General features: G+C 45.8%; 1 protein-coding gene across 1 annotated transcript in view; it reads left to right on the forward strand.

Annotated features, from left to right (window-relative positions):
• The first annotated feature begins 549 nt into the window (after positions 1-549).
• Positions 550-12,758, forward strand: part of ECSCR (endothelial cell surface expressed chemotaxis and apoptosis regulator) — a 28,942-nt gene continuing 16,733 nt past the window's right edge. The window contains exons 1-5 of the mRNA XM_038771483.1: positions 550-607; positions 4,930-4,980; positions 6,530-6,580; positions 7,697-7,744; positions 10,808-10,954. Of these exons, the coding sequence (XP_038627411.1) occupies positions 550-607; positions 4,930-4,980; positions 6,530-6,580; positions 7,697-7,744; positions 10,808-10,954 (355 nt within the window). The remainder of the gene's footprint in view (positions 608-4,929; positions 4,981-6,529; positions 6,581-7,696; positions 7,745-10,807; positions 10,955-12,758) is intronic.

A 12,758-nucleotide genomic window follows, 5' to 3' on the forward strand; every position in this document is an offset into this window, starting at 1 on the left:
AACTCTGTTTTTTTTTTTTGTAACGATATTTGTTAATCAATCAATCAATCAATCATATTTATTGAGCGCTTACTGTGTGCAGAGCACCGTACTAAGCGATTGGGAAGTCCAAGTTGGCAACATCTAGAGACGGTCCCTACCCGACAGCGGGCTCACGGTCTAGAAGGGGGAGACGGAGAACAAAATCAAACAGATTCCCAAAATAAAATAAGTAGAACGGATATGTACAAGTAAAATAAATAGAGTAACAGCGCTTACAATGTGTCAAACACTGTTCTAAGTGCTGGGGTAGCTACAAGTGAATTATGTGGGTTGAATCCCATTCCTGCCCTTCCTCCCCTGGATATTTCACATCCTCCCCGCGGCCTGCCCCGGGCGGGCTCGGCCTCCCAAGCCGGATCCCCTGTGAATTCTGTCTGTTTCCTTCTATTCTTCCACAGGAAACTCCCAAAGAACCAGTTTCCAGGCCCAACCCTCCTCTCTCCCTCCCTCCTTCCCAGGGCCGGGCAGATTCTCCGAGGAGCCGGCCGGGCACGGATCTGGACCACAATGAGGATGGTCGGAATTCCCCTGGGCCTCTGGATCTTCTGCCACGTCCTGCTTCGGGGTAAGGATCATTCCCAGACTCCTTCGGGATGCCAGGGATGGGCTGGCCGCCGGCGGGTTTATCTCCTCCTGGAGCTGGAGGGAAGGGACGGGCTTCAGGGATTAGCGCTTAGTACAGTGCTCTGCACACAGTGAGCGCTCAATAAATATGATTGGTTGATTTAGGGATAACTGCCAGGGTTCGGGATCAGGAGCGCTGAGGAGGGATCGGCTCTGGATCCCTCTGTGAACCCACTGTTGGGTAGGGACCGTCTCTATATGTTGCCAACTTGGACTTCCCAAGCGCTTAGTACAGTGCTCTGCACACAGTAAGCACTCAATAAATACGATTGATCGATTCAGGGATAACTGCCGGGGTTCGGGGGTCAGGAGCGCTGAGGAGGGACCGGCTCTGGATCCCACTGGGAACCCACTGTTGGGTAGGGACCGTCTCTATATGTTGCCAACTTGGACTTCCCAAGCGCTTAGTACAGTGCTCTGCACACAGTAAGCGCTCAATAAATACGATTGATCGATTCAGGGATAACTGCTGGGGTTCGGGGGTCAGGAGCGCTGAGGAGGGATCGGCTCTGGATCCCTCTGTGAACCCACTGTTGGGTCGGGACCGTCTCTATATGTTGCCAACTTGGACTTCCCAAGCGCTTAGTACAGTGCTCTGCACACAGTAAGCGCTCAATAAATACGATTGATCGATTCAGGGATAACTGCCGGGGTTCGGGGGTCAGGAGCGCTGAGGAGGGATCGGCTCTGGATCCCGCTGTGAACCCACTGTTGGGTCGGGACCGTCTCTATATGTTGCCAACTTGGACTTCCCAAGCGCTTAGTACAGTGCTCTGCACACAGATTGATTGATTGATTGATTGATTGATCAACTCGCCACCGACAGGACAGTGCTCGGACCTGGAGTCTGCTGGGTGACCTTGGGTGAGTCACTTCACCTCTCTGAAACTCCATTTCCCAGCAGAAGCAGTCACGGCATTTCCCGAGCGCGTCCCGGCGTGGCCCTGGACTAAGCGGTCGGGAAAATCTTCTAGAAAACTGGTCACCGCCTTCTAGGCCGTGAGCCCGCTGTTGGGTAGGGGCCGTCTCTATGTGTTGCCAACCGGTACCTCCCAAGCGCCTAGTACAGTGCCCTGCGCGCAGTAAGCGCTCAATAAATGCGATTGAATGAATGAATGAAAGAAAGGGCAAGGAGCAACGGGGACGTTCCCTCATTGTGAGCTTAAAATCCAGTAATGATAACTATTGTGGCATTGGTATTGGTGCTTCCCAAGCGCTTAGTACAGTGCTCTGCACACAGTAAGCGCTCAATAAATACGGTTGATTGATTGATTGGTTATTAAATGCTAAGGACTGTACTAAACACCGGGGGAGAGACAGGATAATCAGGCTGGACACATGAGGCACAGAGTCATGGGGGTGGGGGGGGAAAAAACAGGTATTGGATCCCCATTTTACAGATGAGGAAACTGAGGCACGGGGAAGTGAAGCGACTTGCCAGTGGAAGAGTTGGGATTAGAACCCACGTCCCCTGATTCCCAGGCCTGGGTGCTTTCCACGAGGCCACGCTGCTTCTCTAAACTAGTCTAATTTAATCTAATCATCAATCATCATCAATCGTATTTATTGAGCGCTTACTGTGTGCAGAGCACTGTACTAAGTGCTTGGGAAGTACAATCCACCTCTGCTGTCCTGAGAGGCAGAGCCCCCTTCATTCGTTCATTCAGTCGTATTTATTGAGCGCTTACTGGGTGCAGGGCACTGTACCAAGCGCTTGGGAAGCATAAGTCGGCAACATACAGAGACGGTCCCTACCCGACAGCGGGCTCACAGTCTAGAAGGGGGAGACGGACAACAAAATAAAACATGTGGACGGGTGTCAAGTCATCAGAATAAACGGAGTAAAGCTAGATCATCATCATCATCATCAATCGTATTTATTGAGCGCTTACTATGTGCAGAGCACTGTACTAAGCGCTTGGAAAGTACAAATTGGCAACATATAGAGACAGTCCCTACCCAACAGTGGGCTCTAAAAGGGGGAGACAGAGAACAAAACCAAACATACTAACAAAATAAAATAAATAGAATAGATATGTACAAGTAAAATAAATAAATAGAGTAATAAATCTGTACAAACATATATACATATATACAGGTGCTGTGGGGAAGGGAAGGAGGTAAGATGGGGGGGATGGAGAGGGGGACGAGGGGGAGAGGAAGGAAGGGGCTCAGTCTGGGAAGGCCTCCTGGAGGAGGTGAGCTCTCAGCAGGGCCTTGAAGGGAGGAAGAGAGCTGGCTTGGCGGGTGGGCAGAGGGATTGGGGGCATTCCAGGCCCGGGGGATGACGTGGGCCGGGGGTCGATGGCGGGACAGGCGAGAACGAGGCACAGTGAGGAGGTGAGCGGCAGAGGAGCGGAGGGTGCGGGCTGGGCTGGAGAAGGAGAGAAGGGAGGTGAGGTAGAAGGGGGCGAGGTGATGGACAGCCATCCTCATCCTCGGCCCCTCGGCTTCAAGGCTGTCCATCACCTCGCCTCCCTTCTCCCTTCCTGTATATATGTTTGTACATATTTATTACTCTATTTTACTTGTACATATCTATTCTATTTATTTTATTTTGTTAATATGTTTGGTTTTGTTCTCTGTCTCCCCCTTCTCGACTGTGAGCCCACTGTTGGGTGGTGACCGTCTCTAGATGTTGCCAACTTGGACTTCCCAAGCGCTTAGTCCAGTGCTCTGCACACAGTAAGCGCTCAATAAATATGATTGATTGATTGATTGATTGATCTCATTTTCTGGGCTGGCAGCCGGTAAAAGCAGCAGAGGCAAACCCCGGGCTCAGAGTCGGGCGGACGGGGCGGTGGTGCCCCGCTCCTCTCATCCCCGGCCCGGGAACGAGGCCCGGCGAGGACGACGTGTTTATTTTTATTATTAATTGCTGGTGTTCCCAGCTCACTCTTCCCCCTCTCCCTTTAGCATTGTTCCCAGCTGGAAGATTTCCCAATTTGCCAACTATCCCAATTTTCCCAATTTGCCAAGTTGCCAACTTGGACCTCCCACGCGCTTAGTACAGCGCTCTGCACACAGTAAGCGCTCAATAAATACGATTGATTGATTTCCCGATCAGGAAAACATCTCTAGCGGGAGAAGCCATGACGTGGGTTTTTGGGGGGTTTTTTTTCACGGTATTTGCTAAGCATTTACTATGTACCGGGCACTGTACTAAGCTCTGCGTGAGCTAATCAGATTGGACGTGGTCTCTGCGCCACATGAGGCCCGGTCTTAACCCCCATTTGACAGCATTTGACAGAAAACGCTGGGGCTCACACCCTAAATTAGAGGGAGAACGGGTGTTGAACCCCCATTTTGCAGCTGAAGGGAGTGAGGCCCAGAGAAGTGAAGTGACTTGTCCAGGGTCATACAGCAGGTAAGCGGCGGAGCCAGTATTAGACTCTGGGTCTAATTTTCTAGTAGGCCATGCTGTTTCTTCACCACCCTGGGCCTCAGTGACTCGGTGGTAAAATGAAGAGAATGGTTCCTGTCTCTCCTAGATGGTGGGCAGCTAAATGAGATAACTGATCAATCAATCAATCAATCGTATTTATTGAGCGCTTACTGTGTGCAGAGCGCTGGACTAAGCGCGTGGGAAGTCCAAGTTGGCAACATAGAGAGACGGTCCCGACCCAACATTCATTCAATCGTATTTATTGAGCGCTTACTGTGTGCAGAGCACTGGACTAAGCGCGTGGGAAGTCCAAGTTGGCAAAATATAGAGACGGCCCCGACCCAACATTCGTTCAGTTGTATTTATTGAGCGCTTACTGTGTGCAGAGCGCTGTACTAAGCGCGTGGGAAGTCCAAGTTGGCAACATATAGAGACGGCCCCGACCCAACATTCATTCAATCGTATTTATTGAGCGCTTACTGTGTGCAGAGCACTGTACTAAGCGCGTGGGAAGTCCAATTTGGCAACATATAGAGACGGTCCCGACCCAACATTCATTCAATCGTATTTATTGAGCGCTTACTGTGTGCAGAGCACTGGACTAAGCGCGTGGGAAGTCCAAGTTGGCAACATAGAGAGACGGTCCCGACCCAACATTCATTCAATCGTATTTATTGAGCGCTTACTGTGTGCAGAGCGCTGGACTAAGCGCTTGGGAAGTCCAAGTTGGCAACATATAGAGACAGTCCCTACCCAACAGTGGGCTCACAGTCTAGAAGATACTCTCCCAGGCGCTTAGTACAGTGCTCTGCACACAGTAAGCGCTCAATAAATATGATTGACTGACTGAGCTCCTTTTCCTTTGCTCTGTCTTGCAGGTGACTTGAGCCAGGCACATCCGCTTTCCACCGTCACCTCCCAACCGACAGGTAAGAGGCAACTAATATAATAATAACAATAATAATAATAATACTAATAACAATGGTATTTGTTAAGCACCTATGGTTGTACATATTTATTACTCTATTTATTTATTTATTTATTTATTTTACTTGTACATTTCTATCCTACTTATTTTATTTTGTTGGTATGTTTGGTTCTGTTCTCTGTCTCCCCCTTTTAGACTGTGAGCCCACTGTTGGGTAGGGACTGTCTCTATATGATGCCAATTTGTACTTCCCAAGCGCTTAGTCCAGTGCTCTGCACATAGTAAGCGCTCAATAAATACGATTGATTGATTGATTGATTGATTATTATGTGCCAGGCACTATTCAAAGCGATGAGGTGGATACAAAGCAGCGTGGCTCAGTGGAAAGAGCCCGGGCTTTGGAGTCAGAGGCCGTGGGTTCAAATCCTGGCTCCACCACTTTTCAGCTGGGTGACTTTGGGCAAGTCATTTCACTTCTCTGGGCCTCAGTTCCCCCATCTGGAAAATGGGGATTAAGACTGTGAGCCCCCCGTGGGACAACCTGATCACCTTGTAACCTCCCCAGCACTTAGAACAGTGCTTTGCACATAGTAAGCGCTTAACAAATGCCATCATTATTATTATTATTATTATTATTATTATTATTATCCATCTGAGTTTGCCTAGGAAGTTAGGAGGGAGATAAAGCCCGCTGTTGGGTAGGGACCGTCTCTATATGTTGCCAACTTGTACTTCCCAAGCGCTTAGTACAGTGCTCTGCACACAGTAAGCGCTCAATAAATACGATTGAATGAATGAATGAATAAAGTATGGATCTCAATGATAATTAGAAGGATACTGATGAAAATCTCACTCTGTGCTAAGCACTGGTGCGAACATAAGCCGATCGGGTCAGACGCCCCCAGTCTGGCTCACATTCTAACGGGGAGGGAGAAGGGGGTCTGTCAATCAATCAATCAATCGTATTTATTGAGCGCTTACTGTGTGCAGAGCACTGTACTAAGCGCTTGGGAAGTGCAAGTTGGCAACATATAGAGACAGTCCCTACCCAACAGTGGGCTCACAGTCTAAAAGGGGGGAGACAGAGAACAAAATCATACTAGCAAAATCAAATAGAGTAGATATGTACAAGTAAAATAAATAAATGGAGTAATAAATCTGTACAAATATATATATACATCTATACAGGTGCTGCGGGGAAGGGAAGGAGGTAAGACAGGGGGGATGGAGAGGGGGACGAGGGGGAGAGGAAGGAAGGGGCTCAGTCTGGGAAGGCTCCCATTTCACAGATGAGAAAGCCGAGGCCCAGAGAAGTGCAGCGCCTTGCCTGAGGCCGCACAGCGGGCAAGGGGCGAAATAGGGATTCGAACCCAGGTGTCCTGACTCCCTGCCCTGTGTCCCTCCACCAGATCCCCACAAACTAGGCGTTATTGTGTAGATAAGGGCTTCTCGACTGTGCTGACAGGAAGGGGCGGCTAGTGGGGAGGGGGAGCCAGGTGGGCAGCAGGAGCAAGACAGATGGTTGGAAAACAGTGACTTTTTTTTTTCAGGAAACACCACTGAACCGGCCACCTCAACTTTTCCGAGCAGCAAACAGACCGGTAAACCCAGTGGGATGGGGGCCTCGGGGGTGGCGGGAGGCTCCCAGCTGGGAGGTGGGAGGCAGGAGGGGAAGGGGAGGCTGAAATTAGTTCAGCGAGGCCCTGGAAGAGATTCTCTCTTTCTTCTCCTTGCTTCTTCCTTCTTTCTTCTTCTTCCTTCTTTCTTCTTCTAATTCTTCTTCTTCTTCTTCTTCTTCTTCTTCTTCTTCTTCTTCTTCTTCTTCTAATTCTTCTTCTTCTAATTCTTCCTTCTTTCTTCTTCTTTTTCTTCCTTCTTCTTCTTCTTCTTCTTCTTCTTCTTCTTCTCCTCCTCCTCCTCCTTCTTCTTCTTCTAATTCTTCTTCTTCAAATTCTTCCTTCTTTTTCTTCCTTCTTCCTTCTTTCTTCTCCTTCTTCTAATTCTTCTTCTCCCTTCTCCCTTCTTCTTCTTCTTCTTCTTCTTCTTCTTCTTCATCTTCTCCTTCGTCTCCTTCTTCTCCTTCTCCTTCTTCTTCTTCATCTCCCTTCTTCTCCCTCTTCTTGTTCTTCTCCCTTCTTCTCCCTCTTCTTCTTCTTCTCCCTTCTTCTCCCTTCTTCTTCTTCTTCTCTCTTCTTCTTCTTCTTCTTCTTCTTCTCCTTCTCCCTTCTTCTCCTTCTTCTCCTTCTTCTCCTTCTTCTTCTTCTTCTTCTTCTTCTTCTCCTTCTTCTCCTCCTCCTCCTCCTCCTCCTTCTTCTTCTTCTCCTTCTCCTTCTTCTCCCTTCAGAGCCAGGTTCTGAACCCACGACCTCTGACTCCAAAGCCCGGGCTCTCTCCACTGAGCCACGCTGCTTCTGCTGCTTGTCAGCTGTGGGACTTTGGGAAAGTCATGTCACTTCCCTGGGCCTCGGTGACCTCATCTGGGAAATGGGGAATGAAGACTGGGAGCCCCCCGTGGGACAACCTGATCACCTTGTATCCTCCCCAGCGCTTAGAATGGTGCTTTGCACATAGTAAGCACTTAATAAATGCCATTATTATTATTACTGGCTCTCTCCCGGCCAGGCCTCGGGGGTGACTGGTGGAGAGGGCGGTCTGCGTCGACCTTCCGGAATCCTCTGCCCTGCTTCCACCTCAGTTTCTTTCTCCTGCCCCTTCAGGTCCCCTTCCTACCGTCACGTCTGTTTCCGCGGCCAACAACCTCTCAGGTAAGTGTTTCCGCGATCCCGGCGTCCAGATCGTGGCTGAACTTCCTGAAGGCCAAGAATAACGATCATCATCATCATCGCACTACCAGCAATCAATAATAACCACCAACAATCAATAATAACCACAATAATGATAATCATGCTCACAATCAGAATCACAATCCTAATCGTGGTATCAGTGCTTTGCGCATAGAATCATAATTGCGGTCTCAGCGCTTAGACCGGTGCTTTCCACACAGTAAGCGCTTAACAAATACCATCATTATTATTATTTGTTAAGCGCTTACTATGTGCCAAGCACTGGACTAAGTGCTGGGGTAATCAGGTTGTCCCATGTGGGGCTCATGGTCTCAATCCCCATTTTACAGATGAGGGAAATTGAGGCCCAGAGAGGTAAAGTGACTTGCCCGAGGTCACTCAGCAGTGACGGAATTAGAACCCAGGTTCTTCTAACTCTCAGGCCTGGGCTCTGTCCTCTAGGCTATGTTGCTTCCCGTCTAGACTGTTGGGTAGGGACCGTCGCTATATGTTGCCAACTTGGACTTCCCAAGCGCTTAGTACAGTGCTCTGCACACAGTAAGCGCTCAATAAATACGACTGAATGAATGAATGAATCATAGGTCTTACATAAATCATCAGAATTTATTGAGCATCTACTGAGCATGCAGAGCACTACACCGAACACCTACTGAGTGAAGACCACTTTGCCGGGTCCATACAAGGTGCCGAGCACCGTACTGAGCACCACCTCAGAAGAGAGCACTATACCGGGCTTGGGAGTCAGAGGCCATGGGTTCGAATCCCGGCTCTGCCACATGTCTGCTGGGTGATCTTGGGCAAGTCACTTCACTTCTCTGAGCCTCAGTGACCTCATCTGCAAAATGGGGATTAAGATTGTGAGCCCACGTGGGACAAACTGATCACCTTGAATCCCCCCCAGCGCTTAGAACAGTGCTTTGCACATAGTAAGCGCTTAACAAATGCCATTATTATTATTATATGTTTGTTGTGGGCAGAGAATGTGTCCGATATATTGTACTCTCCCAAGCACTTAGTGTCTCCCCCTTCTAGACTGTGAGCCCGTTATTGGGTAGGGACCGTCTCTATATGTTGCCAACTTGTACTTCCCAAGCGCTTAGTACAGTGCTCTGCACACAGTAAGCGCTTAATAAACACAATTGAATGAATGAATGAATTATTATTATTATTATTATTATTATTATTATCATTATTATTATTATTATTATTATTATACTGTTGGTGCAAAGGACTTTCCTGAATACCAGCACTGACCTGGGCTTCCGCGGAGTGAAGAGCACTCTACTGAACATCACAACTGAGCGTAGAGAACTGTACTGGACACCTAATGGCAATTTTACGCAGAGCCTTGTACGCCCGGGTTCTGAATTTAATTGCAGTGAATTGCATTTTTGTCGGTCAGTCGGATTTATCGAGCTCTTACTGTGTGCAGAGCGCTGTACTAAGAGCTCGGGAGAGGACGACACAACGATAAAACGGGAACACGCACGCTTGGGCCCGGCTCCAGGGGATGGAAGCGTTTTGGGAGCCTTTCTCCCCCTCGTCCCCCTCTCCATGCCCCCCATCTTACCTTCCTTCCCTTCCCCACAGCACCTGTATATATGTATATATGTCTGTACATATTTATTACTCTATTTATTTATTTATTTATTTATTTATTTTACTTGTACATATCTATTCTATTTATTTAATTTTGTTAGTACGTTTGGTTTAGCTTTCCGTCTCCCCCTTCTAGACTGTGAGCCCACTGTTGGGTAGGGACTGTCTCTATATGTTGCCATCTTGTACTTCCCAAGCGCTTAGTACAGTGCTCTGCACACAGTAAGCGCTCAGTAAATGCGATTGATTGATTGATTGATTGATTGATTGATTTGACCATCTAGGCTCATTGCGTCTATCTCCCCAGACTGGGCCCCCTCCTTCCTCTCCCCCTCCTCCCTACAGCACCTTCCCGCTACTAGGAAATAGCAGTATTTCTTGTATATATGTTTGAACGTATTTATTACTCTACTTTTTTTTTTGTACATAATAATAATGATGGCATTTATTAAGCGCTTACTATGTGCCAAGCACTGTTCTAAGCACTTCGGAGGTGACAAGGTGATCAGGTTGTCCCATGGGGGGGCTCACGGTCTTCATCCCCATTTGACAGATGAGGTCACTGAGGCCCCGAGAAGTGAAGTGACTTGCCCAAAGTCTGACAATTGGCGGAGCCGGGGTTTGAACCCGTGACCTCTGACTCCAAAGCCCGGGCTCTTTTCACTGAGCCACGCTGCTTCTCATATATATATCTATGAGTATATATATATATATATATATATATATATATATATATATATATATATATGTATATGTAAGAGCCACGCTGCTTCTCATATATATATATATATATATATATATATATATATATATATTTGTACGGATTTATTACTCTATTTCTTTATTTTATTTGTACATATTTAGTCTATATATGGATTAGAACCCACAACCTCTGTCTCTCAAGCCCGGACTCTTTCCACTGAGCCACACTGCTTCTCATATATATATATATATATGTTTGTACGGATTTATTACTCTATTTTATTTGTACATATTTAGTCTATATATCTATATATCAATGAGTATATATATATATGTATATATATATATATGTATATATGTTTGTACGGATTTATTACTCTATTTTATTTGTACATATTTAGTCTATATATCTATATATCAATGAGTATATATATATGTATGCATATATATATATGTATATATGTTTGTACGGATTTATTACTCTATTCCTTTATTTTATTTGTACGTATTGAGTCTATTTATTTTATTTTGTTCATCTGTTTTGTTGTCCGTCTCCCCCTTCTAGACTGTGAGCCCGCCGTTGGGCAGGGACCGTCTCTCGACGTTGCCAACTCGGTCTTCCCAAGCGCTTAGTCCGGTGCTCTGCACACAGTAAGCGCTCAATAAATAGGAATGAGTGAATAAATGAATATCTCCCTTCTGACCCGTGGTGTTTGTCCACAGCCTCGTCGCCCGCTCCCACCACCCAAGTCACCACGCCAGGGTCCAGGCCCGGGCCTTCAAACCACGGTCCCCATCAAGGCCATCGCCAAGCCGCGACTCCCACGCCGGAGAACCAGTCACCCCTGGACGCTTCCCAGACTATACTGGGTGAGGAAGAGCCTGGAGCTGTACCATTTTTTGGGGGGGAAAAGGGACCACGGGGGAACCTGGATAATAATAATAATAATAATAATAATAATAATAATAATAACAATAATAATAATAATAATGGCATTTGTTCAGCACTTACTATGTGCAAAGCACCGTTCTGAACGCTGGGGGGGAAAAGGAGCCACGGGGAACCTGGGTAATAATAATAATAATAACAATAATGGCATCTGCTAAGCACTTACTATGTACAAAGTAATAATAATAATAATAATGATGATATTTGTTCAGCGCTTACTATGTGCAAAGCACCGTTCTGAGCGCTGGGGGGGATATGGAGCCATGGGGGAACCTGGGTAATAATAATAATAATAATAATAATAATAATAGCATTTGTTAAGCACTTACTATGTGCAAAGTAATAATAATAATAATAATAATAATGACATTTGTTAAGCGCTTACTATGTGCAAGACACTGTTCGGAGCGCTGGGGGGGGGAAGGAGCCACGGGGGAACCTGGGTAATAACAATAATAATAATAATTATTATTATTATTATTATTATGGCATTTGTTAAGCACTTACTATGTGCAAAGTAATAATAATAATAATAATAATGACATTTGTTCAGCGCTTACTATGTGCAAAGCACTGTTCTGAGCACTGGGGGGGAAAAGGAGCCACGGGGGAACCTGGGTAATAATAATAATAATAATGATGGCATTTGTTAAGCACTTACTATGTGCAAAGTAGTAGTAATAATAATAATAATAATAATAATAATAATAATAATAATGGCATTTGTTAAGCACTTACTATGTGCAAAGTAATAATAATAATAATGACATTTGTTCAGCGCTTACTATGTGCAAAGCACCGTTCTGAGCGCTGGCGGGGGGGAAAAAGGAGCCATGGGGGAACTTGGGTAATAATAATAATAATAATGGCATTTGTTCAGCGCTTACTATGTGCAAAGCACTGTTCTGAGCGCTGGGGGGGGAAAAGGAGCCACGGGGGAACCTGGGTAATAATAATAATAATAATAATGATGATGATGATGATGATGGCATTTGTTAAGCACTTACTATGTGCAAAGTAATAATAATAATAATAATAATAACATTTGTTAAGCACTTACTATGTGCAAAGCACCGTTCTGAGCACTGGGGGGGAAAAGGAGCCACGGGGGAACCTGGGTAATAATAATAATAATAATAATAATAATAATAATAATAATAATAATAATAATAGCATTTGTTAAGCACTTACTATGTGCAAAGTAATAATAATAATAATGACATTTGTTAAGCACTTACTATGTGCAAAGCACCGTTCTGAGCACTGGGGGGGAAAAGGAGCCACGGGGGACCTGGGTAATAATAATAATAATAATAATAATAATAATAATAATAATAATAATAATAATGGCATTTGTTCAGCGCTTACTATGTGCAAAGCACCGTTCTGAGCGCTGGGGTGGGGGGGGAGCCACGGGGGAACCTGGGTAATAATAATAATAATAATGGCATTTGTTAAGCACTTACTATGTGCAAAGTAATAATAATAATAAGAAGAATGACATTTGTTCAGCGCTTACTATGTGCAAAGCACCGTTCTGAGTGCTGGGGTGGAAAAGGAGCCACGGGGGAACCTGGGTAATAATAATAATAATAATAATAATAATAATAATAATAATAATGGCATTTGTTCAGTGCTTACTATGTGCAAAGCACCCTTCTGAGCGCTGGGGGGGAAAAGGAGCCACGGGGGAACCTGGGTAATAATAATAATCATAATAATGGC

The sequence above is a fragment of the Tachyglossus aculeatus genome, chromosome X2 (assembly GCF_015852505.1).
Source record: "Tachyglossus aculeatus isolate mTacAcu1 chromosome X2, mTacAcu1.pri, whole genome shotgun sequence".
NCBI lineage: Eukaryota > Metazoa > Chordata > Mammalia > Monotremata > Tachyglossidae > Tachyglossus > Tachyglossus aculeatus.